Genomic DNA, 16,245 nt, shown 5'->3' with positions numbered 1-16,245 from the left:
TTTCCCACCCCTTCATGCTCATCCTGTGTGTCTTTTATTTTGAGGTGGGTCTCTTGTAGGCAGCATATAGTTGGGTCATGTTTTTGTATCCATTCAGCCATCCTATATCTTTTGATTGGAGCATTTAATCCATTTACAATTACGGTTATTATTGATAGGTACTTATTTTTTGCCATTTTAATTCTGCATGCCTAGGTTCTCTATTTCTTCTCTTATTACAGCAGTCCCTTTAGCATTTCCTGCAATGCTGCTTAGTGGTGATAAACTTCTTTAACCTTTCTCTATCAGGGAAGCTCTTTATTTCACCACCTATTTTGAATGATCTCCTTGCTGGATATAGTAATCTTGGCTTCAGATCCTTGCTTTTCATTACCTTGAATACTTCATGCCATTCCCTTCTGGCTTGTATAATTTCTGATGAAAAATCTTCTGACAGCCTTATGGGAACTCCTTTGTAGGTAACAAATTGCTTTTCTCTTGCTGCCTTTAAGATTCTCTCTTTGTCTTTAATTTTTGGCATTTTAATTATGATGTGTCTGGGCGTGGGTCTATTCTTCTTGCTTGGGACTGTCTATGCCTCCTAAACTTGTGTAACTTTTTTCTTCACCATGTTAGGGAAGTTTTCTGTCATTATTTCTTCAAACAAGTTCTCTATCCCTCGCTCACTTTCTTTCCTTTCTGGTACACCTATTATGCAAATATTGTTACATTTCATGTTGTCCCATAGCTCCCTTAAGCTGTCCTCTAGTTTTTTAATTGTTCTTTTTCTTTTTGTTTCTCTGATTTTTTTTCTACCCGTCTTCTAATTCACTGAACTGATCCTCAGCTTCCCCTAATCTGCTGTGTATTCCTTCCAATGTGTTCTGTATCAGTGCTATGTCATTCTTTATTTCTGACTGTTCTTTTTTCAGTAGAGGCCAGGTGCACAAAATTCATGCCGGGGGTGGGGGTGAGCCTGGCTTCTGGCTGAGCGGCACTTCCGCTGTGGGAATGCACTTCACCACCAGGGGGCAGCTCCTGTATTGAGCATCTGCCCCCTGGTGGTCAGTGCATGTCATAGCGACCGGTTGTTCCACTGTAACGGTTGCTGGGCTTTCATATATATATATATAGTTACTATATCTTTTCTCATGCTGTTGAGCATCTTTGCCATCATTATTCTGAACTCTATTATCAGATGACTTTCTTATCTCCATTTCACTGATCTCTTCTTCTGGAGAATTCTCTTGTTCTTTCATTTGGGGGTTGTTTTTTTGGCTCCCCACTTTGGCTACCTGTTTGGGTTTGTGACTGTGTATCAGGTTGATCTTCTACACCTCCCAATCTCTAGTGCAGGACAGTGTCAAACACTGTTTCTGACTAATTTAGATCAGGCAAAGTCTCAAAGACTCCAGAGTCCTGCCTCTGCCTGCAGACTGATTGGATTCAGTCTTGAACAGCCCTCAGACAATTGTCCACAGGTATGTTGAGAGGTTTTCCAACAGGATGGGGAAATTGCTTCTGTCTGGAGGCTAATTGTTATTCTCAGTATCTTAATGGGCCTCAGAAACTCCACACTGTACACCATGGATTTTCCAATAGGGTGGTTCAACTGTCTTCCCCCCAGGCAAAAACTGCCTGGATAGCAATGGTCTGCCTGAGAAAGATGACCCCCGCAGTGTGAGGGAATGCCTCAGTACAGGAAACCAGGGTGTTTGCCTTCTGAGCTCTAACTCCAGAGCCCCCAATCCTGGCTTCTGCTCACACAGCTCCAGTCTACTCTGCCCTCCTTCTGCAGGAGCTCAAGGTGAATGGCTGCACACTAAGTTTTGTGTGTTGGCCCTTTAAGAGGGTGCCTGCATTTCCAGCTCTCTCTCCCTGGCAGACAGCAACCCTGCTGCTTTTCACACACAGAAGTTCTATGGGCATCTTTCTCAGTTCTGGTACTCTCTGCTGGGGGGCCCATCTTGGGGATTAGACCCCAAATTTCTCAGTGGCAACCCCCTCTCCCCGAGAGCTGAGATCTCTCTCTGGAACTGCAGCTGCTGTCTGTGGGAGTCTGGCCAGCCCTTTCACACCCTCACCCTTCCTGCCAGTATCTATTCAGTCTCCACTTTCCATCCTTGGTTATCAGGGTTCTCTCCAGCTATTCTTCAGTTGAGTACTAAGGATGGGTTTTTTGGTGGTGTTTTTTTTTTTTTTTTTGTATTTTAGTTGTAATTCCAGCTTGGTCCTGGGAGTGGGTCGGTGTAGCATCCACTTAGTCCCCTGCAATTTTTAATCTCCTCTGAAGGATGTCACTTTACAGAAGCAATGTGTGCTATGCCATTGTTACAATGGTGGAGTTGCTAGGTGTGCCCAGGCCAAACAGTAGAGCTGGATGCAGGGTTGGTGGCCCAAAAGGGGTGTTGAATTTTTGCTGCATATGCTTAAAAATAGAGAGTAGTCATGAACTTATGGGTTTAGATGTAAATTCTCTGGTCACTGAGCATATCCAGCTGAACAATTCTCCCAACATGAAGAACTTACAGAGCTCATGGGCAAATGGACCCATACCTGAGCTCTCCCTGCCACACTGAGATGGTCCTTACTGAAGAAGAACAGAAGAGGACGTTGTACAGAAGAAAGAGAACCCAGAAGAAACTGAAGAAACAATAACTTATGACTAAAGAGTAAATTCAGCATAAATAAATGCTAATAAAAGTTAAAAGAAAAGTATAGCACATGATACAATTACATAATACCTGATAATAAATGACAGAAGAAACTGAAGAAACAACTTATGGCTCAATAGTAAATTCAACATAAATAAATGCTAGTAAAAGTTAAAAGAAAAGTATAGCACATACAATTACATAATTCCTGATAATAAATGATTGTTATGGCTTATGTATTTACCATACTATACTTTTTAATTGATATTTTAGAGTATCAATTTCTACTCTTTCTACTTATAAAAAGGAAGTTTGCTGTATGCTGTAATATACAGGCAGTAGCCCAATACATCTCATGCTTACAATGTTTCTTGACCAGATAATTTTCTCTTGTGCTTGATTTATTCTCATGTTGTTTTGCACAGTGACATGCTATACAGTTTTGTAGCCCAAGAGCAATAAGCTCTACCATGAAGCCTAGATGTATATATAGTAGGCTAAGCCATTTAGGTTTGTGTAACTACACTCTACAATGTGCGCAAAATGATGAAACTGCCTAAAAATTCATTTATTAGTATCTGCATTGTTTAGCAGCGAATGATTGTATAAAATCACAACCAGAACACTGACATTAATTGATACAATCTACTGCCCTTATTTGGATTTACCATCTTACTTAAGATCTATATAATTTTACTATGTGTATAGGCTCATGTATCCACCATTATAAAAAAGACTAGGGGCCCAGTGCACGAATTTGTGCACCTTGAAAGGAACTGTGGCCTGTGAGGCTGCGGTGGGCACAGTGGCGGGTCTCGGCCCATCCTCTGCACCCCTGCCCGGCCCCTCCTGTTGCAGCCCCCGGTCTCCTGTCTGCTGGCAGCCCCGTTCCCGCAGCCACCACTCCCACGTGCTGATGGCGCCAGCCCCATTCACACCTGCTGATGATGCAGAGTGATTGGGGCCAGAGCCAGCAGCAGATGCGAGCAGGGCCATTGCTGGCAGCGGGTGCAAGAGGCGGCTGCCAGCCCTGATTGCCCCTCAGGAGCAGGGGGAGGTAGAGAAGCCCTGAGGGGTGATAAGGGCTGGCAGCTGCTGCTTGCACCCGCTGACGGTACTGAGCGATTGGGGCTGGCGCCAGGCACTGGCAGTGGGTGCAAGTGGTGGCTCCGGCGCTGGCAGCAGGTGCGAGCGCTAGGTGGGATCACGGTGTGCGGGAGCAAAGTATTTTCAGTAACCACCAGAAGCTTGCCCCAATGACAGCGACTGGCGCCCCACCTTGGTCTGGGACCCCTGCTCACCTGTTCCACCATCCCACTACAGGCAAGCTCCATGTTCCGTGCTCTGCTGCCTGCTACTGATGCCCGCCAGGTTCCGCACATGCCCCCTGGTGGTCAGCGCACGTCATAGCGATCGGTTGTTCGGTTGTTCTACCGTTCGGTCTATATGCATATTAGGGTTTTATATATATATATAGAAGATACTAAACAATACCAAAAACAGAAGATGCCTTCCTGTTGCCTTTTATAAGCAAAACCACCTCCCTGTCTCCATATTTGACCCTTACAACTATTAATATGTCCTCCATTTCTAAAATTTTATCATTTCAAAACTGTTATGTAAATGGAATCATACAGTATATAACTTTTTTTGTGTGATGGGCTTCCCCCCCAGCATAATTTCCTGAAAATTCATGCAACTTGTTGCTTCTATCAACAGTTTGTTCCTTTTTATTGTTGAGGAGCATTTCGTCCTACAGACATACCACAGTTTAACCATTTACCCTTTAAAGGACACCCGGGTCATTTTCAGGTTTTAGCTATTACAAATAAAACTGATATAAACATTCATGTACAGGTTTTGTAGGAATACCCATTTTCACTTCCCCAGGATAAGTGCCTAGAATTATCATTGATGGGTTGCATACTTTCCAGAGTGACTGTACCATTTTACATTACCACCAGCAATGTATCAGTGATCCAGTTTCTCTGCATCCTCCTACCAGCATTTGGGGTTGTTATTATTTTTAAATTTTAACCATTCTGATAGATGCTTAATTGATTTTAGTTTGTATTTCCCTGATTGGTATGAATAATCATCACCATAATGATGATTTCCATTTGCATAACCCCTTCAATAAAATGTATCTTCATATCTTTTGCCCATTTTCTAATTGGTTTGCTTTTTTATACTGTTGAAGCAAACATTGCTTCCATTTGAAAGCATTATACAGTAAGTACTCCCTTAACATCATCAAAAGGTTCTGCAACTTCAAATAAAAAAAACATATAAAAAACCAATTTTACCATTGGTTAATTGATATAAACAAGACTTAAGTTCCTATGGCATCTAATCAATGTTATAATGATATGACATTGAAGGAAATTAGGTTGAACAAAATGATATTATAAGAAGACCTGTTGTACATGCTGGATACCAGCACTATGTTAAATAAGAAGTGTGAGAATGGAAATCCTTGCATTGTTCCTGGATCTTAGGGGGAAAGCATTCGGTGTTTCACCCTTAGTATATTAGCTGTAGGTTTTTGCAAATGCTCTTTATCAAGTTGAGGCAATTCCCCTTTATTTCTTTTTTTTTTAAAATATATTTTATTGATTTTTTACAGAGAGGAAGGGAGAGAGATAGAAAGTTAGAAACATCGATGAGAGAGAAACATCGATCAGCTGCCTCCTGCACATCTCCTACTGGGGATGTGCCCGCAACCCAGGTACATGCCCTTGACCGGAATCGAACCTGGGACCTTTCAGTCCGCAGGCCAACGCTCTATCCACTGAGCCAAACCAGTTTCGGCTCCCCTTTATTTCTAATTTGTTGAGTTTTTAGCAGGAATGGATGTTAGATTTTGTCAAGTGCTTTTTCTGCATCAATTGATATAATCGTTTTTCTTCTTTAGCTTGTTAATATGGGAAATTTAGGCCATTATATAAAAGAGACATTTTACTACAAAGTCAAATAACTAAATTAAGTGCTGTATCTGATCAGTCAAGTGAGATATTTTGGTGCTTTCTGTTTTTATGTAAGAACTTAACCACTCTCAATCCCACATCTATGCCATAGTAAAGTCCTATGGCATATCTGACTGATCAATCAAGAGAATATTATATCAAACTAGAGGCCCGGTGCACGAATTCGTGCATGGGTGGGGTCCGGCTAGTCCGCCCGAATCAGGGCCAATCAGGCCAGGCCGGCTGGGGGGAGGGGCCGTGAGCAGTTGGTCGGCCGGCCCCACCCCCAGGTTGAACTCCTGGTCGAACTTCCGGTCAAGGGGACAATTTGCATATTAGCCTTTTATTATATAGGATTTTAATCTAATGTGTCAAAGTTAAAAATGCCAGTGACAGGTTTTGGACTCATTTCCAACTTATGAGGCATTACTCACTTAACTTTTACATTAAAAGGCATTTATAACAATGGTTAAGAGCTCAGTTCTGCCACTTTATCAGCTGTGTGATTTTAGGCAAGTTATTTAATTCCTATGTAACTATTTACAACATAATATAAAACAGAAGTACTAACTTCTGTATAAGTGTTGATGCATAAAGGCTTACTTAAGTAGGAAAGTAAGAGATCAAAGAGGTAAAAGTACACAAAAAGGTTAAACAAAAAGAGTTAGATCTTTCGAGTTTTTTGTTTTCTAGTTTTTGTTGTTGTTAATCCTCACCCTAGGATATTTTTCTATTAGTTTTTTTTTTTTTTTTAGGTAGAGTGTAAGAGAGAGGGAAAGACAGAGAGAAACATCCTTCCTGCATGCACCCCGGGCCAGGGAGGAGCCTACAACCAAGGTACGTCCCTTGACCAGAATCAAACCCGGGACCCTTTGGTCTGCAGGCCAATGCTCTGTCCACTGACCCAAACCAGCTAGGGCAATCTTTCAAGTTTTTATTAAGCAATTGCTCTATATAAGTTACTATGTAAGGTTATATGGTGCAAACAACCAAAATTCAATACCAGTCTTCAAGAGTTGCAGAATTTGGTTGTGTGGGAGAAAAAAAGAAATTAAAAAAAAAAAAAGAGTTTGAGGCCAGTAAAACAGTACATATTAGTAATGAGCTTTACCCTCAATTTGATAGGTCAATTTCAGTGCTATTCAAAGTATGGTCCTTGGACTGACTAAAGGTCTTTGAAATATCTGTTACAGGTCTGCTATAAGATAGGAGTTTGTGCCAGAAATCAACTATGAAACTAAATATGCTTTTGTTCTGTGATTTATTTAGGCAGAAATACTTCCTTGGTAAAGGAAGCAGTGCCTTGTTTAATATTCTGACACAAGTCCCCTAACTTATCCCAGGACTTCTGAGTAGCACTGTTCTATATCTAAGATGTTTTTCATAAAACTTCAATAAATGATTTAAATATAAGCAAAATTTTAAGATATCATCATTCAATTTAATTTCTGAATATTAACATTTAATGAGTGACAATGACATGTCCAGAATCTGACTAAGCATTTTGGGATGACCTGGGAGGGAGACTTGGGAATATCTAGGGGGGGGGGGGGGGGGGGGGTGGCGGTGAACTGGTTATTACCTTCATTTTAGAAGGGTGTAATCTAATAGAAATGGGTAGAGCTCATCTATGAAACTCTTGGAAGTAGCTCTATTTTCGTGTATTTTCAAGAATCTCAATGTCAGTAATGACACTGTGATTTTCTATTCAACGGAGATACAGAAATAGTAAGGCTGAAGTCAGAGTTAAATACTCTGATGATAAAGAGTAGAGGAATCTTCTCTTGAAGGGCTCTCCACACCTCTGTAGAATCATATCAAAAGCAATTAAGCATTGTCTGAAGTTTAGGCTTTGTTTCAGGAAGGACTGGTTCACTTTTTGCTGCTTATTCAGGGAATCCTGACATGTGAAATAAGGGACTGCTTGAGATTTCTTTAGTAAATTTTATTTTTGGTCGTCCTATAGGATGTTCAGGAACTAACTGTGGTAAGTGAAAAAGAAACAATATTATCCAGAAGAGATAAGAGTCTCTAAATTAACCATCGTGGATATTAAAAATCATGCTCTGCCCTGGCCAGGTTGCTCAGTAGGTTAGTGTGTCATCCCGATATGCCAAGGTTGTGGATTGGATCCTGGGTCAGGGCAAAAACGAGAATCAGCCAATGAGTGCAGAACTTATGTAAGAACTTAACTCTCTCTCTCTCTAAATCAATAAACACACACTGACAAGCAAGTATTTTTAACTCTATAAATTAACTACAGAAGGTAGTACAGTCATAGAGGGAAGAACAAATAAAAAATATAAGTAAATAGTTTAAAAAATTTAGAAGCATACTAAAAGAGCTAAAAAGCTTAAAACAAGGGGAGGAGTCTGAATAATACCAAGACCAATATAAAAGTTTTATAGTTGTATTCCAAGCATGAAATGTTAAGGAAAACCAAAGGCCCACATCTGGGGATAGCTGATATAATGTTAACAGATGACAATAAATAATTACTTAACTTCAATTTTATTCTTATTGCCTCTCTTAAGGAGAATGATCTTCAAATGATGAATGAAAAGCCAGACACAAAAGGGCACACACTATTCTATTTATACTAGAGGCCTGGTGCACGGATTCATGCATTGGTGGGGTCCCTTGGCCTGGCCTGTGGGGATCGGGCCAAAACTGGCTCTCTGACATCCCCCAAGGGGTCCCGGATTGCGAGAGGGTGCAAGCCAGGCTGAGGGACCCCATCGGTGCACAATCGGGGCGGGGAGGAACTTCGGGAGGGCTCCAGGGCGTGTCCAGCCCATCTTGCCCAGTCCCGATTGGCTGGATCCCAGCAGCAAGCTAACCTACCGGTTGGAGCATCTGCCCCCTGGTGGTCAGTGTGCGTCATAGTGACTGGTCAAACGAACAGTTGGACACACAGCATATTAGGCTTTTATTATATGGGATAAAGTTCAAAATATGCAAAATAATTCATAGTGTGACAAACCAAGATAATGGTCTTTGGGGGAAAGTAGTAATCCATAAGGGGCCTTAGGATACAGGTAATGTTCTTGATTCAGGAGCTGGTTACACAGATGTGTTCACTTTGTTAAATTCATCAAGTTGTACACTTAAGATGTGTTAACTTTTTTTGTATGTATGCTATATGTTAATAAAAAGTTACAAAGAAAAAGAAATGCTAAGACCAAAATGTTAAGATTGGCAAGGAGCTCACTTTACTCACTGTTATTAGGTAGGCTAAGGCTTAGTTCACATCTCTGGTACAAATGACCCAAGGATAAGAAAAAACTTAAAAATATGACTGCCCAAACACTGTTGTTAATTTATAAGTATCCATGAAGAAGTTAAGTAATTGAAAGAACACTGGAATTAGCAGATACTTTTCTTTTCCTTTTTTATTTAAAAAAAATCTTTATTGTTGAGAGTATTACAGATGTCCCCCTTTTTCCTCCCTATTGCTCCCCTACACCCAATTCCCACCCCACTCCAGGCCTTCACCACCCTACTGTCTGTGTCCAGAGTTAATACATATATGCATATAAGAACTTTGGTTAATCTCTTCCTGCAACCCCCTCACTAACTCCCTCTGAGATTCATTAGTCTGTTCCATGCCTCTGATTCTATTTTATTCATCAGTTTATTTTGTTCATTAGATTTCTTGTTCAGTTATTTTGATTTTTAGATTCAACTGCTGATAGATAAGTATTTATTGCCATTTCTATTGTTCATATTTTTTATTTCTTTCCTTCCTCTTTTTCTTCAAAAATACCCTTCAACATTTCATTTAATACTTATTTGATGATGAATTCCTTTGGCTTTTTCTTGTCTGGATAGCCCTTTAACTGACCTTCATTCAAAATGATAGCTTTGCTGGGTAGAGCAATTTTGGTTGTAGATCCTTGCTTTACATGACTGAATATTTCTTGCCACTCCCTTCAGGCCTGCATAGTTTCTGTTGAGAAATCAGCAAACAGTCGTATGGGTGCTCCCTTGTAGGTAACTAATTGCTTTTCTCTGGCTGCTTTTAAGAGTCTCAATCTTTGTCTTTAACCCTTGGCATTTTAATTATGATGTGTCTTGGTGTGGGCCTCTTTGGATTCCTCATGTTTGGGACTCTGCGCTTCCTGGACTTGTTAATCTATTTCTTTCACCACATGGGGGAAGTTTTCTGCCATTATTTCCTCAAATAGGTTTTCAATATCTTGCTCTCTCTCTTTTCTCTTTCTGGCACCCCCATAATGCAAATGCTGGTATACTTGAAGTTGTCCCAGAGGCTCCTTACACTATCTTCATATTTTTATGTTTTTTGTTTAAGTAATTCTTTATTATTGAAAGTATTACATATGTCCCTCTTTCCCCGCCATTGACCCCCTCCAGCTATCTTGATATTTTTGGATTCTTTTTTCTTTTTGCTCTTCTGATTGGGTTTTGTGTTTTTTTTCATCTCATATTCCAAATCATTGATTTGATTTTCAGAATCTTCTACTATTGAATTCCTGTAAATTATTCTTTATTTCAGTTAGTGTATGCTTAATTTCTGACTGGTCCTTTTTCATGTCTTTGAAATTCTAAGATTCTTGTGAGTCTCACTAAGTCCCATGAAGCTATCATTAAGATCCTTGAGCAACCTTATAACCATTTTTTTGACTCTGTACCCAGTAGTTTGCTTGCTTCCATTTCTTTCATTTGTGACATGTTTCTTTGTCTCCGCATGTTGGCTGCTTCCCTGTGATTGTTTCTATGTATTAGGTAGAGCTGTTATGTCTCCTGGAATTGGTAGGGTGGCCTGTGTAGCTCCCAGTCACCTAAGCTGGGCCCTCTAGGTTCACCCCTGTGTAGGCTGTGTGCACAGTCTTGTAGTTGAGACTTGATTGCTGTTGGTGTCACTGGGAGGAGTTGACCTCCAGGCCAATTGACTGTAAGGACCAGCTGCATCTACAATGAAGAGCTGCTGTACAGGAGACACCCCTATGTATCTGATATGGTCTGAAGCTGTCCACCGGGTGCACTGGCTCTGGGGCTTCAGGGGAGGTGCAAAGTCAGCTATTGCTTGGGGCTGTCCAGTAAGAGCTACAGAGAGATCTGCAGATGGCTGCTATTATATTGGGTTTGGAAGTGCCCAGACGAGGCCTAGCTGTGAAGCAAGACAGGCTGGTGCTAGTGCTGGGCCTTCAGTCTCTTATTGATAGGTTTGGGGCATGCTGATACCAGCTGCTGCTTGTTTGAGAGATTTTAGAAAAGTCTGAAGCCTGAACCAGGACAGACCATTTATATGGAAAAGCTGCTGCAAACAGCTTCGGTGGGGCTTCAAATTGGATGGGTCAGGTTCTCAGGGAATCACCAAGGTGGAGTGAACAGTGTGGGGTACAATGATGAAAATTCAGATATGGCTGCCAGTCAGCACTGCAACGGGGGAGATTCCAGCACAGGAACAATGAACCCTGTCTGGGAGAAAGCCACCCCCAAGTTCTTGCCCTGATGGCAGACAATCTAGTTCCTCCCCATAAGCCACAACCTGGTGCTAGAGCTCAGAGGAAGTGGGACTGTGTAAGTTCATGTGTCAGCCCTGTAAGAGGAACTGCTGGGTCTCTAGGGGCCTCCTTGTCACTCAGCCACAATCCCCGCTGGTTTTAAAGTTATAGGGATGTCTCTTCCCAGCTCTGAAACCCTGAGCTGGGGGGTCTGTTGTGGGGCTGGCACCCCTGCTTCTCACAGGAGGCCTCAGTAGCTGAGATAAGAAAAAAATGTCACACCTGGGTGTCAGGCCTATCTCAATATACTTTCTTTACTTCTCTAGTTGTAGGACTTTCATTCAGCCACATTTCAGGCAGTTCTGAATGACAGACCATTTATATGGAAAAGCTGCTGCAAACAGCTTCGGTGGGGCTTCAAATTGGATGGGTCAGGTTCTCAGGGAATCACCAAGGTGGAGTGAACAGTGTGGGGTACAATGATGAAAATTCAGATATGGCTGCCAGTCAGCACTGCAACGGGGGAGATTCCAGCACAGGAACAATGAACCCTGTCTGGGAGAAAGCCACCCCCAAGTTCTTGCCCTGATGGCAGACAATCTAGTTCCTCCCCATAAGCCACAACCTGGTGCTAGAGCTCAGAGGAAGTGGGACTGTGTAAGTTCATGTGTCAGCCCTGTAAGAGGAACTGCTGGGTCTCTAGGGGCCTCCTTGTCACTCAGCCACAATCCCCGCTGGTTTTAAAGTTATAGGGATGTCTCTTCCCAGCTCTGAAACCCTGAGCTGGGGGGTCTGTTGTGGGGCTGGCACCCCTGCTTCTCACAGGAGGCCTCAGTAGCTGAGATAAGAAAAAAATGTCACACCTGGGTGTCAGGCCTATCTCAATATACTTTCTTTACTTCTCTAGTTGTAGGACTTTCATTCAGCCACATTTCAGGCAGTTCTGAATGATGGTTGTTCTGTATTTTACTTGTAATTTTAATGTGATTGTGGGAGGCAGCAAGTACTGGTGTTTACCTATGCTGCCATCTTGGTTCTACCCCAGCTACTTTTAAGATTTTATAAAAAATGGTGTATTTTTATGCTATGTGGTCTTAGCGATGACCACTAATTTGCCATATTATTTTCATTATTCAAGTTATACAGAATTTTAACATCAGAAAAAATATCCTCATTACTTTTCATTACATGTAAATCATCCTTACCTTTCGTAGTTCAACTGTCACTTCATTTCTGTGTCTTCGCATTGTCTAAAAAGAAAAAGATTACATTAAGTATCTAAATATTGATACTGTTCATATATAAATTAAGATCTTAGGCATTTAAAATTTTTTAAAATTTTTGAGGTAATTTATTCTTAAGAATTAAGGATTGATCAGTTTTAGACTTTAAATAATAAACTAAAGGAGGGTTAAAAGCCAAAACTGTCTATGTTACTGGATATCTTGGTTAATTTTGTAGGTAGTGAGGAGGTGTGGCTTGGCTGCCTTTCCATTCCCCTTTCCTAACTGCACCCAGGCTACTATAGAGAACTGTATACTCTCCCTTGTGTAGTCATGATAGAACTGCCTATTAATGAATCTCTACTAGGTTAAGTAGGGCATGAGACTCAAACACATGAACAGAACTATATTCCCCATAACTCTGAACCCTGAGCTAAGTGGGAAGGAAAAAAAAGCAGCACTGGACCAGGCATAATGATGCCTATGTCCTGGACTTGCTCTATTTCTAGTTATCTGGTGTGCCTATTCATAATTATGAACTACCCCATATTTCCCCAATAAATTATGGTTTTGCTTAAGTCAGCAGGACTGGTTTTTGATGTTTGCAACCAAAGAAATCTATCTCAAACAATTCACGTTTTTAAAAAGAAAACAACTCACTGTCATGGCCTTAAAACCACATGAAAATGAAAGTAAGTTTGGGAACATATTTTGTATCAAAAGGTAAAAAGTACCCTTCTAATTCCCTGTCTTTACCAGGCACATCTTATCAGCAATTATTGAAATGATTAGATATCCTCTCTCCCCTTGATGTACTGATATAATGAACTAGTGGCCCGGTGCAAGGATTTGTTCACATTGACAGGAAATTAATTAAAAGAAATATTTTAGTATCGCTATTCGCCCTTTCTCAATAGAAGTGTCAACCAAATTACGATTGATGATGACAGATCAAAACACACGTGTGATTGGCGCCAGGGAGAGCTTTATATATATATATATATGGTATAGGTAAACTTGCTTAATTAGACCTGCTTTCTGATTTAGTTAAAATTTTTCCAGCCCAGTGAAGTACCCCAACTTCTCTTTCAGGTAATTGTCAGCAACACTGCAGTAAATGTCAACACAAAGCAGATTATTATTGTAGATCATGCAGGGAGAACAAAGGGTAAAATATTAGCAGTGTTTGACTATATTCTGCAGAGTGAGAAAACCTGAAGTCATTTTCAAGGTCCACCATTTCTTACTGCTTTTCAGTCGGGTCAAGTTTCTAAACTTTCTAAATCTCTGTTTTCCGGCTAATGAAAATAGGATTTCAGCGAGTCTACTATCTACCTACTCCACGACTTCTGTGAGGATCAAGTGAGATGAGGCATGGGAAAAAACCTCACAGACATTTGGTTAAAGTGTGAAATGTTTGCACCTGGATATAAAGCAAGTCGTGTTCCTGGGTTGAAGAAACTGCAAGGAGGCTAGTCGTCACTAGGGAGAGGAAGCTGGGCATTGCTAGGTGACATCATTACCCAGTGCCCCAGCCACCATTTCTGGGTTAGGCTGGGCTGTGGGCTGCATATTGCGCCAAGGGGTCTCAGCACCATTGGCTGCGATTTGGTGGGCTGTTGCTCCGGGGTGGTGGCGGGGCCTGTGTCCCACTTGGGGGAAGCCAAGTGTTGCTTTGTGGGTGCAGGTCCACAGTGCTGTTTCTCTGTAAATGACCAGTGCACGTCACGGCAGCTCCTGCATTGAGTGTCTGCCCCAAGGTGATCACTGTGCGCCACAGCATCTGGTTGGACGGTTGGGCACTTAGCATATTAATCTTTTACATATATATATATAGATTATTTCATTACATATACTAGAAGCCCAGTGCACAAATTCGTGCATGGGTGAGGTCCCTTGGCCTGGCTGGCGATCAGGGCCGTGGAAGGTTGGCTGGGGTGGGGGGGGAGGAGAGTGGAAGAGAGGCCGCGGGAGGTTGGCCGGCTGCCCTGATTGGGGTCATCAGAGCTGGGCGGCTGGGACCACGGGAGGTTGGCCGGCTGGGGGGAGGGACCACAGGAGATTAGCCGCCCATGGGAGGCTGGCTGTGGGAGTGCACTGACCACCAGGGGGCAGCTCCTGCATTGAGTGTCTGCCCCCTGGTGGCCCGTGCACGTCATAGCGACCAGTCGACTGGTCATTTGGCCACTTAGGCTTTTATAAATATAGATAAGTATGGTAAAATTATATTTTTGGAATAAAGACTACATAAAGGTTACATGCTCACGGTATATTATTTTAATACTAGTGGCCCCATGCACGATGCACATTGAAAAGAAATCAGCCCATGCCTGCGTGCCCGGGGAGTTTCCACATTCCCGTGAAACACCGGGAAGTCGTGTGGGGAGTCTGTCCTCCTCCCTGCAGCTTCCTGAAAAAATATTTCCAAATGTCCCTTCTGCAGCCAGGGTCACACCTTGCCAGCCAGGAGGTCCCCAGTGGACACCTTGGGCCATGCTGGACACTTTCCACAGCTCGGAGCCAGATAAGAGCCACTCTGAGGTGAACAAATTTGGGGGGCTTGAAGGGGGGCAGGGGTGCTCTGTTGCCCATGCCCCCACCCTTCAGATCCATCTCTCTCTGACTTTTACCCCAATTGTCAGCCACTACCTTGTGGCCAACGTTATATTGCTGCCTTCCTCTGTAGCTCCAGGGCAATCAGTAAGGGATTGGATTCCATGCCCACGGCAGAGTACCAGGAGCCTGGCGGCGATATCAGGCTCATCCTGGTTATCCTGAGTGTCCTCGCTTCAATCGTTCTCCGGAGATTGTAACTGCAGGCTTATGAGGTTCAAGGGATGTAGCAGTGCGCTAAGCAGCAGGCGGCCAGGGAGGAGCCTGAGCCAGGGTCGGGCACTGCACCACTCCCGCATACCCCAGCCACACTGCACTTGCCGCCGGCACTCAGTAGCGCTGCTGTGGAGGCGGAAGAGGCTCCCACCTCTGCAGCTGCACTTGCCAGCCGTGAGCCCGGCTTCTGGCTGAGCGGCGCTCCCGCTGTTGGAGCGCACTGTCCACCAGGGGGCAGCTCCTGCATTGAGTGTCTGCCCCCTGGTGGTTAGTGTGTGTCATAGTGACTGGTCGACTGGTCGTGCGGTTGTAACAGTCGCTTAGGCTTTTATATATATACTAGGGGCCCGGTGTACAAAATTCATGCACTGGCGGGGGGTCCCTCAGCCCAGCCTGCCCCCCTCACATACTGGGAGCCCTCGGGGGATGTCCTAGTGATGGCTTAGGCCCGCTCCCTGCTCCCCTTGGGAAGCGGGCCTAAGCCGCAGTCTGGCCTCCCTTTGTGGGAGGCAACTGGGCTGATCAGGGGAAGGCACCAGCCCCATCACCCCGCTGCTGCAGCCACTGCCAGTCACCGCAGCCACCAAGGTGTTTTCATCAACATGGACTCCAGTCCCTTCACCATGAAAAAATGACAACTTTCTTTAGGCATTTTCAAGATGTGTCTTTCATAGGATATGACATTTCTTTATTATTTTTTTTTATCCTCACCTGAGGATATGTTTCCATTGATTTTTAGAGACTGGAAGAGAAAGGGAAAGACAGAGAAAAACATCAAAGTGAGAGGAACACTTTGATTGGTTGCCTCCTGCATGAGCGCTGACCTGAGCCCCAGCCAGGGAAGAGCCTGCAACCTAGGTACATGCCCTTGGTCACAACTGAACCCAGACCCTGTGGTAGGCAGGCTGAGGCATTATCCACTGAGCCAAATCGCCTAGGGCAGGATATGACATTTCTTAGCCCTCCAGCAGCGGACCTTCGTTTTTTTTCGCCAGGAGTGTGGTGAAAAACCCTAGATCACCTTTCTGAATTCTTATTACCCAAGTTACTAAGAATATTACCAGTGGCATACAGGGAGCTTAGCCAATGAGCGGTCAGAAAAGGTGTTTCCTCTGTAGTTCACACC

The 16,245-nt window shown here is 43.1% G+C and overlaps 1 protein-coding gene across 4 annotated transcripts in view; it reads right to left on the bottom strand.

Annotated features, from left to right (window-relative positions):
- KPNA3 (karyopherin alpha 3 (importin alpha 4)) overlaps positions 1–16,245 on the bottom strand; it is a 105,775-nt gene that overhangs the window by 42,806 nt on the left and 46,724 nt on the right. For all 4 annotated transcript variants that reach the window (XM_005863197.2, XM_014537192.1, XM_014537191.1 and 1 more), the window contains one exon: positions 12,273–12,317. In XM_005863197.2, coding sequence (XP_005863259.1) covers positions 12,273–12,314 — 42 coding nt within the window. In that variant the 5' untranslated portion in view covers positions 12,315–12,317. The remainder of the gene's footprint in view (positions 1–12,272; positions 12,318–16,245) is intronic.

This window comes from Myotis brandtii, unplaced genomic scaffold, assembly GCF_000412655.1.
Source record: "Myotis brandtii unplaced genomic scaffold, ASM41265v1 scaffold174, whole genome shotgun sequence".
Lineage (NCBI taxonomy): Eukaryota > Metazoa > Chordata > Mammalia > Chiroptera > Vespertilionidae > Myotis > Myotis brandtii.
This window is presented reverse-complemented; position numbering and strand designations above follow the sequence as displayed.